Raw genomic sequence first — 24,104 nt, 5'->3', positions numbered from 1 at the left:
GATATAACTTCTTCATTTAACCACCTTTGAAAGTTTCTCTCTATATTACATAGCTTCATTAACACACCATTCTGTAGATGCACAAAATAATCTTGTAATCTTCACAGGTCCGGTATTCAGCTCGACATGGAATATAAAATAGGTATTAAGGAATCTTTGTTGAGAGTGTGGAGGTTGACTGTGCCAGTATTTGTGGTCTATTGTTGCAGCGTTACGTGTAGGGTGGGGGCAGGTTTCTATGATGTTTATTGCGGGACATGAGGCGGTAAAGCTATGGCGTGAGATGAAGAGGAACAGAGCGTGTTGGATAGTTTAGGTCTGGGCAGCGGCCGTTGTTGGATTAGGAGGGGAGAGGGGAGGAGCGGTAGGGGAGGAGCGGTAGGGGAGGAGGAGTGGAAGGGGGGGAAGTATGGAGTGTGGTGTGGTGAAAGTGTGTGGCGTGACAAAGTATTATGCATAATCTGAAAGACAGATCTGTTTTTCGGGATATTCATGTTTTTGAAAAATTGAATGAGAAAGTCGAATAGGATCTTTGGTTTCTCTGAGATATCATTTAAGTTTAGGTTGGGATTGAAATATTGGTCTAAATGAATATAGGGTTTTCAGTGACGTCTAGGAAAGAACCTTTGTTTAGAATATCTAATACCTCAAAATCTTGATTTATTTCAGTAAAGTTGTGCTTAAATTCTTTTATATGTAGGCCGACCGCGGAAAAACGGTTGTGTTTTATGGCATTGACATGTTCTGCATATCTGATTTTAAAGCTGCGTCCTGTTTGCCCTAGAGCACAGAGATCCTACACAACTCTTCATCAATAAATAAAAGTAGTCCTTTTTCTAAATCAGGTGTATATAGGTTTTCTTGCCAAGACTGCAAAAGTTCTTACCTAGGGCAAACAGGACGCAGCTTTAAAATCAGATATGCAGAATATGTCAATGCCATAAAACACAACCGTTTTTCCGCGGTCGGCCTACATATAAAAGAATTTAAGCACAACTTTACTGAAATAAATCAAGATCTTGAGGTATTAGATATTCTAAACAAAGGTTCTTTCCTAGACGTCACTGAAAACCTCTATATTCATTTAGACCAATATTTCAATCCCAACCTAAACTTAAATGATATCTCAGAGAAACCAAACATCCTATTCGACTTTCTCATTGAATTTTTCAAAAACATGAATATCCCGAAAAACAGATCTGTCTTTCAGATTATGCATAATACTTTGTCACGCCACACACTTTCACCACACCACACTCCATACTTCCCCCCCCTTCCACTCCTCCTCCCCTACCGCTCCTCCCCTCTCCCCTCCTAATCCAATAACGGCCGCTGCGCAGATCTAAACTATCCAACACGCTCTGTTCCTCTTCATCTCACGTCATAGCTTTACCGCCTCATGTCCCGCAATAAACATCATAGAAACCTGCCCCCACCCTACACGTAACGCTGCAACAATAGACCACAAATACTGGCACAGTCAACCTCCACACTCTCAACAAAGATTCCTTAATACCTATTTTATATTCCTGTCGAGCTGAATACCGGACCTGTGAAGATTACAGGATTATTTTGTGCATCTACAGAATGGTGTGTTAATGAAGCTATGTAATATAGAGAGAAACTTTCAAAGGTGGTTAAATGAAGAAGTTATATCATGTTCAAGATCATGCTTCCACATCTCTGCACAGTATTTAAAATACAATTTACCGTTGGTCTTTTATAGCTATTGTTGAGAGTTAAGGAGAATTTCCTGTTGTGTATGTTTATCAGGAACTCAAGGGAGACTTCATTAATTAGTCGGAACATAGAAAGAATGATGAACTCTTCTCAGAAGAACTCTTAAGGTTTCACCTTACTTTTTCCTACCTGGTGGCTCTTTAGAAATATGTGCGCGTGCGTCTTGTATTCAGGAATCATTCAACGCAAATATTTTCGCACTGCAAGTTGTGTGGTTAAACTTATTTTTAATATGTATAATTTTGGCTTTCTCAACGATGCATTTGTTTCTACATTCGTCCCTGCTTTTATCTCCTCGTAAGATGTGTATTGTTTAATGTAACACCTTGTGTAAAAAATTGGGTTAAATGAAGGAGTTATTTTATATTCAAGATCATGCTTTCACGTCTCTGCACAATATTTAAAAATGAAATTTACCGTGGTCTTTATAGCTATTGTTGAAAGTGAAGGAGGATTTCCTGTTGTGCATGTTTATCAAGAACTCAAGGGAGACTTCATTAGTTAGTCGGAACATAAAAAATGATGAACTCTTCTCAGAAGAACTCTTAAGGTTTCACATTACTTTTCCCTGCCTGCTGGCTCTTCAGAAATGTATGCGCGTGTGTTTTGTATTCATGAATCATTCAAGACGAATATTTTCGCACTACAAGATGTGTGGTTAAGGTTATTTTTAATATGTATAACTTTCCCTGTTTTCATCTGCTTGTAAGATGTGTATTATTTAATTTCCTTTTGTGTATGTTTATCAGGAACTCAAGGGAGACTTCATTAGTTAATCAGATCATAGAAAGAATGATGATCTCTTCTCAGAAGAACTCTTAAGGTTTCACCTTACTTTTTTCCCTCCTGCTGGCTCTTTAGAAGTGTGTGTGCGCGCGTTTTGTATTCAGGAATCATTCAAGGCAAATATTTTCGCACTGCAAGTTATGTGGTTAAGCTTATTTTCAATATGTATGACTTGCCTTCTCAACGATGCATGTGTTTCTACATTCGTCTCCTCGTAAGATGTGTATTATTTAATGCAACACCTTGTATTAAAAAACTGGGTTATATGAAGGAGTTATATCATGTTCAGAATCATTCTTTCACGTCTCTGCACAATATTTAAAATAAAAATTTTACCGTTGGTCTTTAGAGCTATTGTTGAGAGTGAAGGAGAATTTCCTGTTGTGTATGTTTATCAGGAACTCAAGGGAGACTTCATTAGTTAGTCGGAACATAGAAAAAATGAGGAACTCTTCTCAGAAGAACTCTTAAGGTTTCACTTTACTTTGTCCTGCCTGCTGGCTCTCGAGAAATGTGTGCGCGTGTGTTTTTTTTTTTTAATATTCAGGAATCATTCAAGAAGAACACTTTCGCACTGCAAGATATGTGGTTAAGGTTATTTTTAATATGTATAACTTTTGTTTTCTCAACGATTCATTTGTTTCTATATTCGTCCCTATTTTTATCTCCTTATAAGATGTGTATTGTTTAATGTAACGCCTTGTGTAATATAAATGCCTACATCTTGACTATTTCCCACATTTTGGCTGATGATGACGCAAACACAGCGTCGAAACTAGTTCCAAGTGCAAATACATGTTATAAATAAATATAACATTTTTGTATTGAAAAGGTGGACCGTTTTAAGTTTTTCCTAACATCCAATCTATAGTATATGTATAAAATCCCTAATTTTGTCGTCATTCACAGCAATGTTGAAAAAAACGAGAAGGTTTCAACAGCTACCAGTTATATATTGTTATGTCTTCTTTACAAGAAAAATATAATGAACCTCTCACGACCATGATTTTTGTACTTTAAAAAAAAGAAAAATGCAGTATTTATTATTTATTTATCGTATGGCTCGTATACAAAAGAAAAATTTACAATATATACAAGGACAAGAAAGTTGGTAGCGTTCACATTTACAAATCAGTGTCCAGTTGCTGTAGCCATTCTAAGAAGGAAGGTGTAGCACTGATGGCATCTTGGGCTGGTCCATCATACTTCCTCAGAGGGCACTCCTCAATAACATGCTGCACTGTCTGGAAAAGGGCTCCGCAGTCACAGGCAGGGGATTCTCAATGTTCCCACTTATGTAGCATGGCATTACATCTAGCATGGCCTGTTCTTAAACGATTGATTTTAGACCATTGGTTTCTCTTCAGGTGAAATCCTGGGAGTTCAGTTGTGGGGTCATGGATGCCTTGGTGTTTCACACATGCAGAGCTCCAGGTTTGATGCCATTTTTCCTGGATATTGAAGTCAGTTATGTCGTGCCATATTGGGTTCCTTGATTTAAGACAAGAACGGGGTAGGCAAACCAGGACCTCATGGATTGTAAGATTCTGTGGATGATCAGGATGGTAACTTTTTCCACTCGCATATAGTTACTTCCTGTTGTCTCAGTTCCGGAGGTGGTATGTTACTGATAGTATGTAGCCATGGGATTGGGGTGGATTTTAGTGTACCTCTTGTGGTCCTCGTACATTCGTTCAAATGGCTGCCGATCTTCCTAGTATGAGTGCTATGTTGCCACACCTGGGCACAATATTCAGCCACTGGATAAACCATGGTGAAGGCAGTAGTGTGTAGTGAGGATGCACCAGCTCCCTGTATAGTCCCAGCTAGTTTCTTCATGATGTTGTTTCATGACTTAAGTTTCTTTACTTGTGTTTTCCAGGTGTATTTTGTATGTTAAAGAACGGTCTAAGGTGATGCCAAGGTACTTGGGATTGAAATTATGTTTAATTCTTTGTTGACAGAACACAAGGGTGCGACGTGTAGATAACCTCCTCGTGGTGTACCCTGGGCCAACGGACTGCGTATGCAGGACGGCTGATAGTCTACACAAATAGGCGACCGAACTAGATCCTGGATCTGTCACGGTCAATCAAAGTTACATGAGAAGATGAAAAAATATGGTTCTATCATTGAAGTCGTTGCATATTCGCAATGTTGATGTAGGTACACAGCTATATCTTTCAGCATGATGTCGGACTGCGCGCATCCTGGCTTCTGTTCGCATCCACGGACATATTTGACAGATTGAAACTGGTACCAGTCATGGGTTACAAGAACAATGCAATGATGACCATCATGCTTGACCTATTCAGTGAAAAATACTCTTTCAGTGAAGTGATGAATCGTTCTTTTCCATTTTGGAGTTTATCGGTAAGCACGAGATATAGCAGCTGACCTGGTGGCCATCAAGTCTGTATGGTCTGACACTGCGGTTAGCCGGTTCGAGTCTCGTTCGTTAATATTATTTTTACCATCAGAATGTTCATAGGTAGTAAATTTCATATTATTCCATATAATGTAAAACAAAAGCTAAAGGTTTCCACCTATTCAGTTATTCTGTTCACACTTGTTTCAGCTGAAATGAATTCTGGAAGATTCTTTAAGTGCTAGTATTTTAAGTGTTTCACCTAGTCTTCTGTGAAGTGCATTCTTTAGATTGGGAAAAACTGAGAACTTACACAAGATGTGTGATTGTGATGAGTGCTTTAACATCCAAATCTGTACTTGACTGGAACTGAATTTCAACACCGGGCGAGTTGGCCGTGCGATTAGAATAGAATAGGTGGAAATCTTTAGCTTTTGTTTTACATTACATCAGAATGTTGTCGGGCAGGGGATGGGAGGTGGTGGTGTACATTTCCAATCACTAGAATGCATGCCATACGATTAGATTATATTCCAAACCTCTCCGCAGTGCTCGTATGGAGTGAGGGCATATAGCGGTGTTGCTGGTGATTGGTTTGGACAGTTGTATATAGCTTTCTCAAGAGTACACAGATCCATAGACGTCAAACTACAACTGCACTCACTATGGTTTGTAAGGAAATACAACAATACCTGACTTGATTCCATTCGATTGCCGTATAAAACCTGGGAAGTGTAACTTTTGTTCATAAGATATATTGCTAGTCAATTTAGCATTTCCAATTAGTTTACAGATGATAATTTTGACTGTCGAGGACAAGCTTATATACTAGTTGTAAATAAAATCTTCATAATTATATAAAAATATCTCTCTTTCATAAAATATTCTGAATATTCTATGTAATGTCTTTAAGAAATCATATGTGTGTTAAAAACTTAAGACTTAAATTTCTATTACAACTCCATCTGTATTTGTTGTGCGTTGAAATACATCTTATGAAGGGAGTTCAATATATATTGCAACAAATTTTTCTAAAAGCAGGTTTGTTTTATTGGGGATTCAAATACACCGTGTTATTCCCCAATACTTTTGCTGCAATACCGTATTTTTCAGCATAATCTCCGTTCAATGCTACGGCCGTATGCCACCGTAGTACGAGAGTCTGTATGTCTGCATGGTAGCGCTCGACTGGTTGATGTCGGAGCTAACGTCGTGCTGCATCAGTAACTTCCCCATCATCTGCGTAGTGCTTCTCGTGGAGTGCATCCTTCATTGGGGCAAACAGATGGAAGTTAGAAGATGGATGAGGAAGAACGGTCCACTGAAGTTTTGTGACCTCCTGTCGAGTGCGCAGACTTGTGCGAGGTATTGCGTTGTCGTGGAGAAAGAGAAGTTTGTTAGCATTTTTGTGGCTACAAACATGCTGAAGTCGTTTCTTCAGTTTCCGTATAATAGCACAATACAATTCAGAGTTGATCGTTTCATCTTTCATGGTCCCAGAAGACCGTAGCTATGACTACTAGCTGAGGGTACGGTTTTGAACTTCTTCTTCGTGGGAGAGTTGGTGTTGCACCACCCCATGGATTGATGTTTTGTTTCCAGTTCAAAGTGATGAATCAATGTTTCATCGCCCGTGACAATGTGTGACAAGAAATTGTCACCTTCCGCCTCATAACGAGCAAGCAATTCTGCACACGTTTCCTCTTTGCACTTTATGTTCTTCCGTTAGGTGTTGAGGAACCCTGCAGGAACAAAGCTTTGAGTACTCTAACTGGTGGATAAGTGTGTCAGCACTACCAGCATAAATGTCAAGTTCAGCAGCGAGGTGTTTGACCGTGATCCGTCGATTACCTCGAATAAGGGTGTCCGCACGTTCCAACTTCGCAGGCGTCACAGCTATGTGCGGCCGGCAGGCACGCAGGAGGTCAGACGGATTTGCTCGACCTTATTGTGATGATGAAACATGCCTCGCCCAGCGACTCACTGTACTTTTATCCACTGCCAGGTCTCCGTAGACATTCTGCAAGTGCCTATGAATATCTGTGATGCCCTGGTTTTCCGCCAAAAGAAGCTCAATATCTGCTCTCTGTTTGGTACGCACCTCCATTACAGATGCCATTTTCAAGGCTAATTATAGAGCTACTACCTAACGGAAATTAACGAAACTTCATGAGACGAAGTGGGAATATTCAAAGATGTCCAAACAAAAGTCCATTTTTTTAAAACCAAAATTGGCCGAGAAATACAATGTGTTGCATTATATAAAATATAAAATATTCAGACTTAATAGTGAGTTATATGAGTTACATCTAATGATAGCCAAAGCAGCATCAAAAATAGAGTGGGACTGGTTACAGAAGAACATACAAACTTCAATGTATAATATTTTGAGCAAGAAATAAGTGATATTGTATAAGAAGTTCCAAAATTTACTTGATAATAAAGTAAAACACTTTAAGGATAATAAGAAAGTGATAATGAACACAAGTTCTTTGAACCTGTTAGAAATCTAACTCAAGTTAAATTTGATGTTAATGAAATGAACATTTTAAGTAAAGGACCTAAATTCAATTGGGAAAAGGAGAATTATAGTAATGGAAAAGATTTGGTAAAGTTAATAGCTGAAACTGAAGTGGCCATAGCTAACCTACCAGCTGATGAACAAGTTCCTCTTAGATACGAAGTTAGTAGAACATTATCCAGTATGATAGAACATACGATAGAGAACCGTAAGAAGTTGAATAAGAATATTAAATTATTGAAGATGAAGATAGATAATATTGTTGTGACAAAAGCTGATAAAGGTAATACTATTGTGCTGATAGAAATACAAGGTTATATTGAAAAAGCTAAGAATTTTTTAACTAGCAATAATTTTGAATTGATAAAAAAAAGATCCCACATCATCTATGCAGAAAAAACTTAAACAAATTCTCAATAACATAACTTTTTTTATTAGACTCCAAAGATACTAACTGTCTAGTTAACATGAGCCCAGAAATACTTACTTTAAGGGCAATACCAAAAATTCATAAACAAGAAATTCCTATTAGACCAATAGTTAATTTTAGAAATAGTCCGGTATATAAGACGGCCAAATTCATACAAAGATTTTTAAAAGAACACTATAAGTTTAATAGCCAGGCACACCTAATTAATACTATTGAGTTTTGTAACAGAATTTAAAACATTGAGCTAACAGACTACTTCACAATACATAGTTTGAATATCAAAGATATGTACTCCAACATTCGTATCGTAGATACTATAAAAATAGTAAGAAAGAACTTAATGCAACACAGCAAATTAAGTAAGGTGGAAATTGAAGAATTTTTAACATTACTAGAATTTACTTTGGAAAATAACTATTTTGTTTTTGACAACAGAATTTACAAACAGTCTAAAGGCCTAGCAATGGGTTCGCCAGCTTCAGGTATTTTAGCAAACATATTCATGGATTACATGGAATATAATAAAATAATGGATAAAATAGATGGATTGATTACATGGTTGAGATAAGTCGATGATATATTTGTTATTATCGATGAACAAAAGGTTAAACCTGATGGTATATTAGAATATTTAAATACTTTGGATAAACGAGTGCATTTTACAATGGAATCTGAAAATTATAGGACTTTAAATTATTTAGATTTAATAATTACTAGAAATTCTGGTCATTTCAATTTTCAAATTTTCAGAAAAGCTACTCAAACAGATACTATTATCAGAAACGACTCCAATCATCCAGGTCAACATAAAAAGGCAACATTTTACGTTTAATTAATAGAGCCATGAACATACCTATGTCTAGGAAGTATTATAATAGAGAGATAAATACAATCCACCAAATTTCTTGTAGCTACGGATATTCCAGAAAATTTATTAATACAATATTTTATTTATTTCAGTCAATCAATCAATCAATACTGATCTGCATTTAGGGCAGTCGCCCAGGTGGCAGATTCCCTATCTGTTGTTTTCCTAGCCTTTTCCTAAATGATTTCAAAGAAATTGGAAATTTATTGAACGTCTCCCTTAGTAAGTTATTCCAATCCCTAACTCCCCTTCCTATAAATGAATATTTGCCCCAGTTTGTCCTCTTGAATTCCAACTTTATCTTCATATTGTGATCTTTCCTACTTTTATAAACGCCATTCAAACTTATTCATCTGCTAATGTCATTCCACGCCATCTCTCCGCTGACAGCTCGGAACATACCACTTACATGTAACTAATCTCATTATTAGACCCGTATTGAACTATGCTATGATATACTAACAATTTGTTGGTTGTTTTGATCCACCTTTTCAACAAGGAGTAGAACCACAACAGACAATAGTCGCAGTAACACAATAAGGTCCACAATATTCTGTAGCAGCAGACAAAGGGATGCTTCTTCCATTCTATAAATCGAAAGAAACATAATCAGATACTCAAAATTTGGATTGGAGCCCCTTTTAACCATAACTTACATCAAAACAATCAACTTCCAACGGAGAGTCTGGTCGCTACAAACAAGAATTAAATATGTCAATACTTCCTCTGATCAAATTGCTAAACTGCAGCAGCAAGCCTCATCAAATCTAGAAGCCATTTTCCAATGAACCCAAGACTTCACTTCTAGATTATCATCATGACTCTAATCAAGCATGATGCAAAATTACAGTCTTTTTAAATAACATTATTTAGAGAGCACAATTCTTAACTAAAATTCTCAATACTGAAATGTTACTGTATTCTAGAAACCAACGCACTTCAGAAACTATGGCTCCTGTATATTAACATCCAATATTTATATTTATGACTCAAATTTTAATGCCAAATTATAGTTGAATCAATTTTATTTTAACATTGCAAACAATTTTTAGCCAAATTTTCAAATTTTAAAAACTGTGTTTTGGATGTCAATGTGTTCTAGAATTAAGAGTTACTCCATTTTAACATTGCAAATCATATTGTCATAATTTTTAATGTGTATATTATTCCTATGTTTTAAATATTGTTATCACTGAAATTAGATTTACATTCAATGTAATGAAATTTGTAACAACAATCCAAATATGACAAACCTTGAGACAATTGTATAGGCTGATCATGCTTGTGAATAAAGCGAAACATGTCCCGGTAAATTAGTGTTGTAACATTACAACTTAGCAACACAAACTGTAATTTGTATTGAAAAGGTGGATCAAAACAACCAACAAATTGTTAGTATATCACATACCACTTAGTCGAGCAGCTCTTCTTCTTTCTCTCAGTTCTTCTCAACCCAAACTTTGCAACATTTTTGTAACGCTATTCTTTTGTCGGAAAACACCCAGAACAAATCGAGCTGCTTTTCTTTGGATTTTTTCCAGTTCTTGAATAAGGTAATCCTGGTGAGGGTCCCATACACTGGAACCATACTCTAGTTGGGGTCTTACCAGAGACTTATATGCCCTCTCCTTTACTTCCTTACTACAACCCCTAAACACCCTCATAACCATGTGCAGAGATCTGTACCCTTTATTTACAATCATATTTATGTGATTACCCCAATGAAGATCTTTCCTTATATTAACACTTAGATACTTACAATGATCCCCAAAAGGAACTTTCACCCCATCAACGCAGTAATTAAAACTGAGAGGACTTTTCCTATTTGTGAAACTCACAACCTGACTTTTAACCCCGTTTATCAACATACCATTGCCTGCTGTCCATCTCACAACATTTTCGAGGACACGTTGCAGTTGCTCACAATCTTGTAACTTATTTATCACTCTATGGAGAATAACATCATCCGCAAAAAGCCTTACCTCTGATTCCACTCCTTTACTCATATCATTTATATATATAAGAAAACATGAAGGTCCGATAATACTGCCTTGAGGAATTCCCTTCTTAATTATTACAGGGTCAGATAAAGCTTCACCTACTCTAATTCTCTGAGATCTGTTTCCTAGAAATATAGCAACCCATTCAGTCACTCTTTTGTCTAGTCCAATTGCACTCATTTTTGCCAGTAGTCTCCCGTTATCCACCCTATGAAATGCTTTAGACAGGTCAATTGTTTGTTTGATTGATTGATTGATTGATTGATTGATTGATTGATTGATTGACAGACAAGAAAGTTGGTAGCGTTCACATTTACAAATCAGTGTCCAGTTGCTGTAGCCATTCTAAGAAGGAATCATATGGTGATTATAACTACAAATTTATAAGTCCAGGTCCAAGTGTTTCAGTCACTCTACAGCACTTTCTGAAAGATGAAACAGGTTGCTGGGCCTTCTGGAGTAGGCATGAAGAGGGGAGCGCAGGATGACATGGTCCATGGTCTGCTCCTCCTCATCACATTCACACATTGGAGAATCCATCCAACCCCACTTATGGCGTAAGAAATTGCAGCGTCCATGTGATGTGTCGATGAGCTCTCTCAGTTTTTCCTTCAGCAATATCGTTTCCAATGTTCTTAGTTATTTCAGCCATCCATAGAATGATTAATAAAGTGAAAAATAAACCAAAAGCAACTTTAATTAAAGAGCAAAAGGAGAAAAAGAAATCTGCAGTTCTAACTTTTTGAAATAAGCACTGTTATCAACTGGCTAAAATTTTCAGGAAATGTCGCATACAGAATGGATAATAGTACTAATAAGATAATTTTCAATTCAGATACGATAGAGAATAAATGTAGACCTATATTTAATAAATCAGGAATTTACAAATTAACATGCCAAGCATGTAAACAATGATACATAGGACAGTCTGGAAGTAGTTTGGCTATAAGGTACAAAGAACATATTAATGCAGTCAAACATAAAAGATATTCGGCAATGGGAGAACATATGGTTGAAAAGAATCATAAATTTACAGACATTTCTAATGACATGGAATTAATACATTTGGCCAAAAAGGGAAAATTAATTACTGTTTTGGAAAGTTTAGAAATTTATCATGCACAAAAAAAAAAAATTTTGAATCAAGTTTAAGTGAGAGAAGTGCAGAAGATAACCCACTGTATAGACTAGCATTTGATCGTTTAATGAACAAAAAGAAGAAAAAAAGAAGAAAAACTTGAAGATCTTAAATTTATATAAGTATTCTCATTCAGATCAACAAAATTTTATGTAGTGATCATTTTTATGATATTTCATAAGTTTTCTTTATTCATTGATATTGTGAATTAGGACACAATACTTATTTAAATTGTAAAAACAAAAGATTGTGTTATATTGTTTTATTCTTTGAACTGACCACTGATGAAGGAATTGGATGACTTCCCGAAATATGTATGGTAAAATAAATAGTTTTCTTTCATTATAAGGTGTATTGACAAGGCGGATTCAAGTAAAACTATTTTAAATAGTTCTGTAATAGATGCAATGGATTTGTTGTCCATTTATTCTAATTCCTTTTGTGTTCATCTTGAACTTCTTTATAGCTTTTTCGATGAATATATTAAAGAGGTATGGTGATAGTGGGCAATGCTGTCTTACTCCCTTCCTGATTTTTACTTCCTGGCTGCCTCCTTTGATGTCTACTATTGTGGTATGATCTTCATAAAGTTGTAGTATCAGCCTCCTATCTATCCAGTCTAATCCCAAAGATTTAATAATTTTGAAGAGTTGGTCCCAATTTACAGTATCAAAAGTCTTTTCAATATCTACAAATGCTATATATGTGTTTCTATTCATCTCCATTCTTCTTTCTAATATTGTTCTTAGAGCCAAGATTGCTTTTCTTGTTCCCATCCCTTTTCTGAAACCAAACTGGTCTGGATCAATTTGGAAATCAAGTTTATTGTTTATCCTGGCTTTTGTTATTGACAATAATATTTTGGATGCATGAGAGAGCAGTGGTATGATCCTGTGTTCAGAGCATTCTACAGTACTTCCTTTCTTTGGTATCATAACTATTCTGCTTTTGGTGAAGTCTTCAGGAATTTTGCCACTATCGTAGCATCTGGAAATTACATCATAAAGTAGGTCTTTCATTCTCACCCATATTCTTTAGTAGTTCTCCTGGTATGTTATCTGGACCGCAAGCTTTTTTGTCACTTATTCTTTCAAGCGCTGATTCAAATTTTCTTCTTGTGATAACAGGGCCCTTATCTTCTTCCATATCATTTTCCAGTTCAGTATACCATGTTTTATTAGATACATTCCTATCATACAGTTCTTCAAGGTATTCTTTCCACTTCAGGCTGACTTCATCTGCATCTATTAAGATTTTCCCATTTTTATCTTTTATTATAGAACTTCACTTTCAGTTTCTGGTTTAAGGCTCTGATGTGTCGATGAGCTCTGTCAGTTTTTCCTTCAGCAATATTGTTTCCAATGTTCTTAGTTATTTCAGCCATCCATTCCTCCTTTGCTTTTCTACAAAGGGTTGTAATTTGATTTTTAACACGTCTATATTGTTCCTGACTTCTTATGGTATTCTCCCTCCTGTACTGGTTTGTCTTTACTATCAGATCCAATATTTATCTTGTAATCCACGGTTTACTTGGTTCCAAAATTCTTGTTCCCAGTGTTAATGAGCTATATTTATCAAACCTTCTTTAATATTTTCCTGTTTCGATTCTTCAAGTCTTTCAGCCAATTCATTCGTTTTGTGGATGAAAATCTCTTTATTGTTGTTGTCTTTTAGTTTGGTCACATTTAGAGGTTTTGTTTTTTGATCCCAGTTCTTTTTTAGTTGAATTTTGCATTTGGCCATGACTAGGCAATGGTCACTATCAATCTCTGCTCCAGGGTAGCTATGGCTTGTTTTAACTTGAACTGGGCGAGTTGGCCGTGCGGTTAGAGGCGCGCAGCTGTGAGCTTGCATCCGGGAGATAGTGGGCAGCCCTGAAGATGGTTTTCCGTGGTTTCCCATTTTCACACCAGGCAAATGCTGAGGCTGTACCTTAAGGCCACGGCCGCTTCCTTCCAAATCCCAGGCCTTTCGTATTCAATCGTCACCATAAGACCTATCTGTGTCGGTGCGACGTAAAGCCACTAGTTTTAACTTGAGTGCGATATCTTCTCTTGACAAGGATATTATCATTCTGATAACGAGCAGTGTCTCCTGGGGCTTTCCAGGTATAGCTCCATCGTAATGGTACATCAAATAATATGTTTGTCACGATCATACTGATCACAGAAATCAAGTAGTTTCTCTCCTTGTTTGTTCCTGATATCCAGTCCGAACTTCCCAATTCCTTTTCAATCTGGATGACTTCCAACAATAGATTTAAAATCTCCCGTAATTATTACATTATCTGATTCCTTTGTCAGATTCCATATTTAGTCAACATTTTCATACATTTCTTCAGTTTCTTCGTCTGAGCTGTTCAATGTGGGAAAGTGCTCTTGAACAGCTACTATATTCCTGGGATTTGTTTGGATTTTTACAAGTAGAATCCTTTCATTTACGTGATAGGTGTTCATCACATTTCTTGCCTATTTGCTTCTAAGCAGAAGTCGTACTCCATTACTTCCTCCACTTGTGCTGCCACTGTAGATCCTTCTGAAATCATCACTGTAGAAATCGCCACTCCCTGGCCATCTGACTTCACACAACCCCAGAACATCCATGTCTTTCTCATTCATTACATTTTTGGCTTCTTCCAGTTTTCGTGCCTCTAGTAAGGTTCTTACATTCCACGTTTCAATGTTCATCGATTCATTCATTTGAGGATTTCGCTGGGTGACGACCTGAGAAGCCTCATTCCTTCCCCTGCCGGATCTTGGGTCCTGCGCCTCATGATCAGTAGACTGTACATCTTGCTGTGACAATATCATGGTTATTTATGTACCAAGGAAAAATAATTGAGGTGGTTTCCCATTGCTTTCCTCACTGCGCAGTAACCACATCATATCCCAACATCCAATGATGCCACGATACAATGCAGCTGCTTGCCGATACAAAGTCGACAGATCGGCCTTTGTGTCAACAATAACGATATAGCTGCTGCCACTATATCATGTCCTCAGTTGATCCGCGGGTGCAAGCACCACTCTCATCGAGAGCCCCCATCAGCCATTGGAACGCGCCGTGTTGGGGTTGAGGACTTCCCCGTCCAGATGTGTCTTCCACAGTGTACAGAAAAGCCCATACTCAGTTCAGAGCTCCTCCCCCATGCAAGCTGCACCTGGGGATAGCGATGTTAAAATTGCCAAAATAGATTCCTGATGACAGTTCTCAATCTGGTCAACATACGTTATAACAACACTGTAGCATACATGCCTATATCCTTGTTAGAATATGTAGTTTTGCGGCAGTTTTCCAGCTCCCTGATAAGGCTCAAACCATGATACACATCCATTGCTTGGTCCCCCACTCTAGGTGAGTTGAACCTGGCTTATATTTGCAAGCAAGTTGAGATTAGTTACTTGTAAGCAAGTTGCTTTACGTCACACCGACACAGATAGGTCTGATGTAGATGTTGATTCCCATAGGGAATCAGAAATAATTGTTCCGAATGAGTAAATTTATAATACCAATATAAATGGTCCGTTATTGGACATTATAAATTTTCCAGCTAACTCATTCCTGGTTGCCAGCGTTTCGCCCCCGTGTGCTAGGTTGGGCTCATCAGTTGGTACCTAGCACACCTACCAAGACGCTGGATAGTGCATACCATGGAGGCCACTGCGTAGGCTAATTGTAGCCACCGGCAGTGCCAATGCACTATGAGAGACATTGTCCCATTATCAAAAATTGTTGCCTGCTTGGCCATCAGATGATGTAGATGTTGATTCCCATAGGCAACAATTTTTGATAATGGGACAATGTCTCTCATAGTGCATTGGCACTGCCGGTGGCTACAATTAGCCTACGCAGTGGCCTCCATGGTATGCACTATCCAGCGACTTGGTAGGTGTGCTAGGTACCAACTGATGAGCCCAACCTAGCACACGGGGGCGAAACGCTGGCAACCAGGAATGAGTTAGCTGGAAAATTTATAATGTCCAATAACGGACCATTTATATTGGTATTACAGATAGGTCTTACGGCGACGATGAGATGGGAAAGGGCTAGGAGTGGGAAGGAAGTGGCCATGGCCTTAATTAAGGTACAGCCCCAGCATTTGCTTGGTGTGAAAATGGAAAACCATGGAAAACTCTCTTCAGGGCTGCTGACAGTGGGGTTTGAACCCATTATATCCCAAATACTGGATACTGGCTGCACTTAAGCGACTGCAGCTATCAAGCTTGGTGGCTTATGTTTGAATAGACATGATGCTGTATAGGCTTTTGGGCTTATGCCGTGTCAAGAAAATAAGGTGAAATTCTTTACGTTTTGCAGGGAACTGTGCTCTGCGTCATCAGAAGAAAATCTCGACTGTCCACGAGAAAGGCTTCTTAAACAATGACTTTTTGAAATTTAGATGTTATAATAGAAGTGGAAATGGTACGTTCATTCGTCACCAGATGGCTCCCCGGACATGGCAAGCGCTAGCGTTCGGAGCAGAAGTTGACAGAACCATCAGAATCAGTCAAAGAGGGTCGCATAACATGTGTATGTAAGATATGACATTGACAGGTGTATGACATTGACACAAGCCTGGAATGAAACATCTGGCGATGAGGAACGTATGAATTTGGAAAACGCCAAGACTAAATAACAATAGTGAAGGGACAGGGAAGGGAACTACCTACGTAAATCCTTAATGGTTGGCAACCAGTATTACTTAATTGATAGCCAGTGTCCCTGTTGAAACTGTTAGGATTTCTACGTATTTCCACAGTTTCCCGTATAATCCTGGACCTGTAGTGTCTAGTGTGGGTAAGAGCTCGAACATCGTGGAACATGACATCATAACCCAATGATAGAGCATGCTCAACTATTGCCAATTTGTCTGGCTGGTTGTGACGAATATTACGTTCATGTTCCTTGATACAGGTACCAATGGACCAGCATGTTTGGCCGATGTATACCTTACTGCAAGGACAGGAAATTTTGTATAGCCCAGGATGTAAAAGTGGGGACAATTTGTCCTTTTACTCAGACTGTGAGCAATTTTAGTAGCCTGTATAGCAGTAATGCGATCGAAAGTCAACCAAAAGTTCCTCCGAGTAGCTCAGAAACAGGCGGTCTTTCGCACGAACCCGGATGCTGGTAAAACTGTCATCAATCTTTCCAAGAAATCCTTGGACGAGAACCAAACGGCAATTCTGGCTAGGGGTCTTAATTTTACTGTCGCTCCCTCTAAAATTCCCACTGAGGAGTTTATTACTTCCGTTGAGGCAGCCATCCATAAAGTACCTACGGATGAGGCTGAGGAGTTAAGACAGGAATGTGTGAGACTCATAAGGTCCGCTGTTGTACCCGAGCCCAGTTTAACAAGAGGCGAAAGGAGAGCTCTGAAGGAACTTAGAGATGATTCTGAACTGACCATTCTCTCAGCTGATAAGGGTAATATGACAATGGTTATGGACACTGACGACTATAAGAATAAGATCTCGGCTATATTGTCAGAGTCTGTTTACAGACTGATCTCACGTGACCCCACCACTCATGTATCTAACTCCACCATGAAGCTCTTAAGGCAGTCTTCAATTCCAAAAGAGGAGGCTATACGTCTGTCCCCAGGGGATGTAGTGCCACCTAGATTATATGGACTGCCCATGATCCATAAAAAAGATGTTCCCCTCAAACCTATTGTTAGTGCGATAGGTTCTCCTATGTATGTTATGGCTAAATACCTAAGCAAATTGCTTCAGCCACACATAGGGCGTACTGAATCACATGTCAGGGACTCTCAGTAAATTAAGTATAGGCCTCATAGGTGCATCCTTTTTATATAATTTAGGCATAGCTCTTGCTTTAGGAAGTCCTGGATTCATATTAATGAGTTTTTGAATTTCTTGGTCGTTAAAAAGGAATGAGCTTTGCTTCAGTATCCCTTTCAAACTCTTTTGAATTTTTAGGGTGGGGTCTTTCTCAATTACCTTAAGTTCGTTGTTAGTGAAAAAAGTTTCTGTTTTATTGATGTATTCGGTTTCATTTCATATTACCACTGTTAATTTTCGGAGAAGCCCCACATACAAACTATCCCAGTTTATTCACGAGTTCTTGACCCAAAACTACGTATTTTATACCAACTCTTCGATAAAAAAACACCAAAGAGTTCAGCATGGCTATTAAAGATTTCAAGTTAACTTCATCTCGTGCAACAAGTTCCTTCGACATCAAGGACATGTACACGAACATCCCTATTAAAAACACCATTGAGATTATAAAAACAAATCTATTAGTTTACAAACGTATCAGTATACCTGAAATAGAAAACTTTATAACTATCTTGGAATTCATTTTGAACCACAATTTCTTTTGTTTTTGTTACCGTATTTTTGTGGTAGTTATGCGTGAAAGAAGGTGCGGGGTGGTGAACAGGTCTCAAGCTACGAAAGTAAAATTAATTTAAAATTTAACAAGGTTATATTTTCTTTTCAAAATAAAGAAATAACAAGCAAGGCAGGTACAGAGTAGCAAGTCAAAAGGGTAGTTACAATATTTACAGGATTTGGGCTTCGAGCCCTGACTTCACAATGCTTGGGCAATCAGCCCAACCTTACTTCAAAATAAGTCTTAACAGAGGGGCAGAAAACCCCATTCATACTCAGGAGCACTTGCTCCAAATTACACCGAAAAGCCTCCACGAGGCATACAACACTCAATTTTCGAAAAAGAGCCACTCGCTCTCAACTTTAAGCCTCTCAAAGGCCACACCAAACTCCACCTTCAAGTTGTCCTCACTGGACATAGACACAGGGGTAAAATACCCAACCTACTGAGGTCTATTAAATGAAAAGGGGTAATTACATGACCTCTAAAATAACAATTTGAGAGGAGGCGATCTGCACTCCTAATACACTTGTTTTTAAAACCTAATCTGGCTCTAGGCCACTAATGCAAGGGCTAATCCCATACTACAGAGGTGACTTTAGAAAAGAACAATTTGTTTTACGTTAACTAAGAATAGGTTAAGAAAAATAAGTTCACCTCAAAACAATATGATTGGGAGCTCGAGAGGGTTAAGCACTCTCTGTCCCGATATGCAGTTTAAAAGATGGAATAGATACAAGTTCCTTTACATTTTAAGGAAGGTTACATAATGGGAAAACTTCGGACCCGCCCCGAGAGTTAAAACTGCTGAGCAAGCAAGAAAAGAAGTAATTAATCGGCCATTACCTGGTTGTTGACCGCTGCCGGAGAAAGAGGCGCTTCCCGCCCCCTGCTATGTACTTTACACACTGAAAGATGGAACAGAAGTGGCCCGGAGACCCTAAAATCAGCAGCTTATATACTCTCGCGGAAGGTTCGAGGCGTTAGGGGAATGAGAACACCCTCCCACAAGCTCTTTATTGGGTAGGATACAGCAACATATTCAAGTTGGGGGAAGATACATCCGATTGGTCAGAAATTAATAAAAGAAATTCGGGATTGGCTAAATACAAAACAAGGGGAAAGAGAGGGGTATACAGCCAACTTAAACAATAACAGAAAGAAATTTAACAAGAAACAAACTTTTGAAATAAAAATTTCTCCAAAAAACAGTTCTTTCACTCCGCACTAGGGTGCACTATTGTTGATCTTCAGTAGTGTCCTCTAGAAGAGAAAGTTCACACTTCTTACTACAAGCAAAACAAAAATACGTCGAAAATGACACAGTTCAAAAACTCTAAAATTTCCAGGTAGAGACATCTTCTGAGAAACTTGAAAATTAATACCGTCAATAAGGTTCAGACTTCCTCCAGCAGAGGAGTTTCAACTGGCGCACATTTTAAATTAGCGGCGTGGAGGTGTACCGCCCGGTACAGTTTTAATAACAAAATATATCAGCAAGATGGACTACCAATGGGAGCGCCAACTTCTGGAATTTTAGCTAACATATACCTCGACTATTTGGAACACACTCAGATAGTAGGCCACATTAAAGGACTTGATCTCTGGCTTCGATATGTTTATGATACCTATGCCATAATTAATAAGGAAATCAATGACAGTCACAGTATTCTAAATACTTTGAATAATTTAGACCCAAACATAAAATTTACAGCTCAAGAAGAAGAGAAAGGGCTGTGTGGGATCTGGTAAATGCAACATGGGTGAAGTTTTTTTTTTTTTTTTTTTTTTGCTAGGGGCTTTACGTCGCACCGACACAGATAGGTCTTATGGCGACGATGGGATGGGAAAGGCCTAGGAGTTGGAAGGAAGCGGCCGTGGCCTTAATTAAGGTACAGCCCCAGCATTTGCCTGGTGTGAAAATGGGAAACCACGGAAAACCATTTTCAGGGCTGCCGATAGTGGGATTCGAACCTACTATCTCCCGGATGCAAGCTCACAGCCACACGCCTCTACGCGCACGGCCAACTCGCCCGGTGAGTGAAGTTTAAGGAAGCGGAGATTGTTATCAGTGGAATACTGTGTAGGAGGGATACTGACTGGAAGGTGATATGGGATTTAATTGAGACTATGGAGTGGGTATGTGGGAAACTGGGAGTGCAATTTCTAGATCCTAATGGGTGGGTAGGAGATAGGGATCTGCGCTCAGATGGCCTTCACTTAAACCGCAGTGGTACATATAAGTTAGGAAATTTGTTTAGAAGGGTTATAGGGAGGTACATTCAGGGAAACAGGGTGGCCTAGGGAGCGGTGTTAAAGGAACAGGGAACTGAAACCGGAAATCGAGTAGGGATGACATAAAACTGTTAGTGCTCAACTGTAGAAGTATTGTAAAGAAAAGAATAGAATTAAGTAATTTAATAGATATATACTTACCAGATATTGTAATAGGAGTTGAATCATGGCTGAGAAATGATATAATGGATGCAGAAATTTTCTCACGGAAGTGGAGGGTGTATCGTAGAGATAGGATAGGAATGGTCGGAGGGGGAGTATTCATTCTCGTGAAAGAAGAATTTGTAAACTACGAAAAAGTTAAAGATGACAAGCACGAAATTCTAGGTGTAAGGCTCATTTCTAAAGATAATAGGCAACTTGATGTCTTTGGAGTGTACAGACCAGGAAAGGGTAGCACAGATGCTGATTCAGAATTATTTGATAAGATAATCTACTATGTGGGAAACGATAAGGAAAGGAATGTGATCGTAGCGGGTGATCTCAATTTACCAAATGTCAATTGGGAAAGTAATGCGAACGACAGGAAGCATGACCAACAAATGGCAAATAAGTTGATATGGGAAGGGCACCTGATTCAGAAAGTGATGGAACCAACTAGAGGGAAGAATATTCTGGATGTGGTACTAGTAAAACCAGATGAGCTCTATAGAGAAACCGAAGTAATAGATGGTATTAGTGATCACGAAGCTGTTTTTGTGGTAATTAAAAATAAATATGAAAGAAAGGAAGAGATTAAAATTAGGACTGTTAGGCAGTACCATATGGCTGATAAAACAGGCATGAGGGAGTTTTTAATAAGTAACTATGATCGGTGGAAAACGGTAAATAAAAATGTAAACAGACTCTGGGATGGGTTTAAAGTAATTGTAGAGGAATGAAAAATAGGTTTGTACCTTTATAGGTGGTAAGGAATGGCAAAGATATACTATATTATAACAGGGAAGTAAAGAGACTAAGAAGGAGGTGCAGGTGGGAAAGAAATAGAGTTAGAAATGGCTGTGGAAGTAAGGAGAAATTGAAGGAACTTACTAGGAAATTGAATCTAGCAAAGAAGTCAGCTAAGAATAACATGATGGCAAGCATAATTGGTGGCCATACAAATTTTAGTGAAAAATGGAAGAGTATGTATAGGTACTTTAAGGCAGGAACAGGTTCCATGAAGGACATTCCAGGAATCATTAATGAACAAGGGGAGTGTGTTTGTGAGGATCTTCAAAAGGCAGAAGTATTCAGTCAGCAGTATGTAAAGATTGTTAGTTACAAGGATAATGTCCAGATAGAGGAGGTGACTGATACTAAAGGAGTATTAAAATTTACCTATGACAGCAATGACATTTACAGTAAGATACAAAAGTTGAAAACTAGAAAAACGGTTGGAATTGATAAGGTTTCGGGGTATATACTAAAGACAATGGGTTGGGATATAGTACCATATCTGAAGTACTTGTTTGATTATTGTTTGCATGAAGGAACTTTACCAAATGAATGAAGAGTTGCTATAGTAGCCTCTGTATATAAAGGAAAGGGTGATAGACATAAAGCTGAAAATTACAGGCAAGTCAGTTTGACATTCATTGTATGTAAGATTTGGGAAGGCATTCTTTCTGATTATATTAGACATGTTTGCAAAATTAATAACTGGTTTGATAGAAGGCAGTTTGGGTTTAGGAAAGGTTATTCCACTGAAGCCCAACTTGTAGGATTCCAGCAAGATATAGCAGATATCCTGGATTCAGGAGGTCAATTGGACTGTATCGCGATTGACCTGTCTAAGGCATTTGATAGGGTAGATCATGGGAGACTACTGGCAAAAATGAGTGCAATTGGACTTGACAAAAGAGTGACTGAATGGGTGGCTCTGTTTCTAAAAAATAGAACTCAGAGAATTAGAGTAGGTGAAGTTTTATCTGTCCCTGTAAAAATTAAGAGGGGAATTCCTCAGGGCAGTATCATTGGACCTTTGTTTTCATATATATATCAATGAGATGTGTAAAGAAATAGAATCAGAGATAAGGCTTTTTGCAGATGATGTTATTTTGTACAGAGTAATAAATAAGATAGAAGATTTTGAGCAACTGCAAAATGACCTTGTTAATGTTGTGAGATGGACAGTAGGCAATGGTATGTTGATAAACGGGGATAAAAGTCAGGTTGTGAGTTTCACAAATAGGAAAAGTCCTCTCAGTTTTAATTACTGCGTTGATGGGGTGAAAGTTTCCTTTGGGGATCATTGTAAATACCTAGGTATTAATATAAGAAAAGATCTTCATTGGGGTAATCACATAAATGGGATTGTAAATAAAGGGTACAGATCTCTGCACATGGTTATGAGAGTATTTAGGGATTGTAGTAAGGATGTAAAAGAGAGAGCTTATTTTTCTCTGGTGAGACCCCAACTAGAGTATGGTTCCAGTGTATGGGACCCTTACCAGGATTATTTGATTCAGGAACTGGAAAAAATCCAAAGAAAAGCAGCTCGATTTGCTCTGGGCGATTTCCGACAAAAGAGTAGCGTTACGAAAATGTTGCAAAATTTGGGCTGGGAAGGCTTGGGAGTAAGGAGATGAGGTGCTTGACTAAGTGGTATGTGGAAATTCTAAATTCCCATCTAGTTTTTTATCTGATTAAGTGGTATGTTCCGTGCTGTCAGTGGAGAGATGGCGTGGGAGGACATCAGTAGACGAATAAATTTGGATGGTGTCTTTAAAAGTAGGAAAGATCACAATATGAAGATAAAGTTGGAATTCAAGAGGACATATTGGGGCAAATATTCTTTTATAGGGAGGGGAGTTAGGGATTGGAATAACTTACCAAGGGAGATGTTCAATAAATTTCCATTTTCTTTGCTATCATTTAAAAAAAGGCTAGGAAAACAACAGTAGGGAATCTGGGACCTGGCCGACTGCCCTAAATGCAGATCAGTAGTGATTGATTGAAGGCATACTCAATTTTCTAGATATCCAAACAATTCGGAAAGACAACCATTTCCATTTTAAAATATACAGGAAACCCACTTTTACACCAACCACAATCAAAAGTGATTCTTTACATCCCATCTCTCAAAAGAAATCTGCTTATTATAGTTTCGTCAACGGAGCCTTTGAAATTCCGCTAACAGAAACGGACAGAAAGAAGGAACTATCTTTCATTCGTCAGCAAGCTCTACATAACGGTTTCAGTTTGAAATTCATCAATAAAATCATTACTAAATGCAAATACCAACAACAAATTAAACTTGACAGCATTCAGAAAAAGAAAAAGGATATGTCAAATTCACCTTTAATAACCCGAAGATTTACGAAATCACCAACTTATTCAAGAAACATAATACCAAAGTAGCCTTCTCAACCAACAACAGGAAACATAGGTTCTTTAGTCACAATAAAGCTAATAAACTTAAAGATGACGAATTCCAGGAATCTGGTATTTATAAGCCAACTTGTACTCAATGTAAAAAAACTTACGTGGGACAATCTGGAAGGAACTTCTTAATTAGATATCAAGAACACATCAATGCTGAAAAATACAAAAGATTCTCTGCCATGGGATGCCATATGAAGTAAGGATGTAAAGGAGAGTGCATATATGCCTCTGG

At 38.1% G+C, this 24,104-nt stretch overlaps 1 protein-coding gene across 2 annotated transcripts in view; it reads left to right on the top strand.

Moving 5' to 3' along the window:
• LOC136875356 (uncharacterized) overlaps window positions 1-24,104 on the top strand; it is a 216,632-nt gene that overhangs the window by 139,225 nt on the left and 53,303 nt on the right. Inside the window, exon 5 of one of the 2 annotated variants that reach the window (XM_067148898.2) lies at window positions 4,491-5,815. The exons of the other annotated variant lie outside the window; for it this stretch is intronic. Within the exon in view, the coding sequence (XP_067004999.2) occupies window positions 4,491-4,516 (26 nt within the window). The 3' untranslated portion in view covers window positions 4,517-5,815. Of the gene's footprint in view, window positions 1-4,490; window positions 5,816-24,104 lie in introns of those variants that run through there. 2 annotated transcript variants of the gene reach the window in all.

This window comes from Anabrus simplex, chromosome 6 (genome assembly GCF_040414725.1).
Source record: "Anabrus simplex isolate iqAnaSimp1 chromosome 6, ASM4041472v1, whole genome shotgun sequence".
In the NCBI taxonomy this organism is placed as follows: Eukaryota; Metazoa; Arthropoda; class Insecta; order Orthoptera; family Tettigoniidae; genus Anabrus; species Anabrus simplex.
The sequence above is the reverse complement of the archived record's forward strand: the minus strand, read 5'-3'. Positions and strand labels throughout refer to the sequence as shown.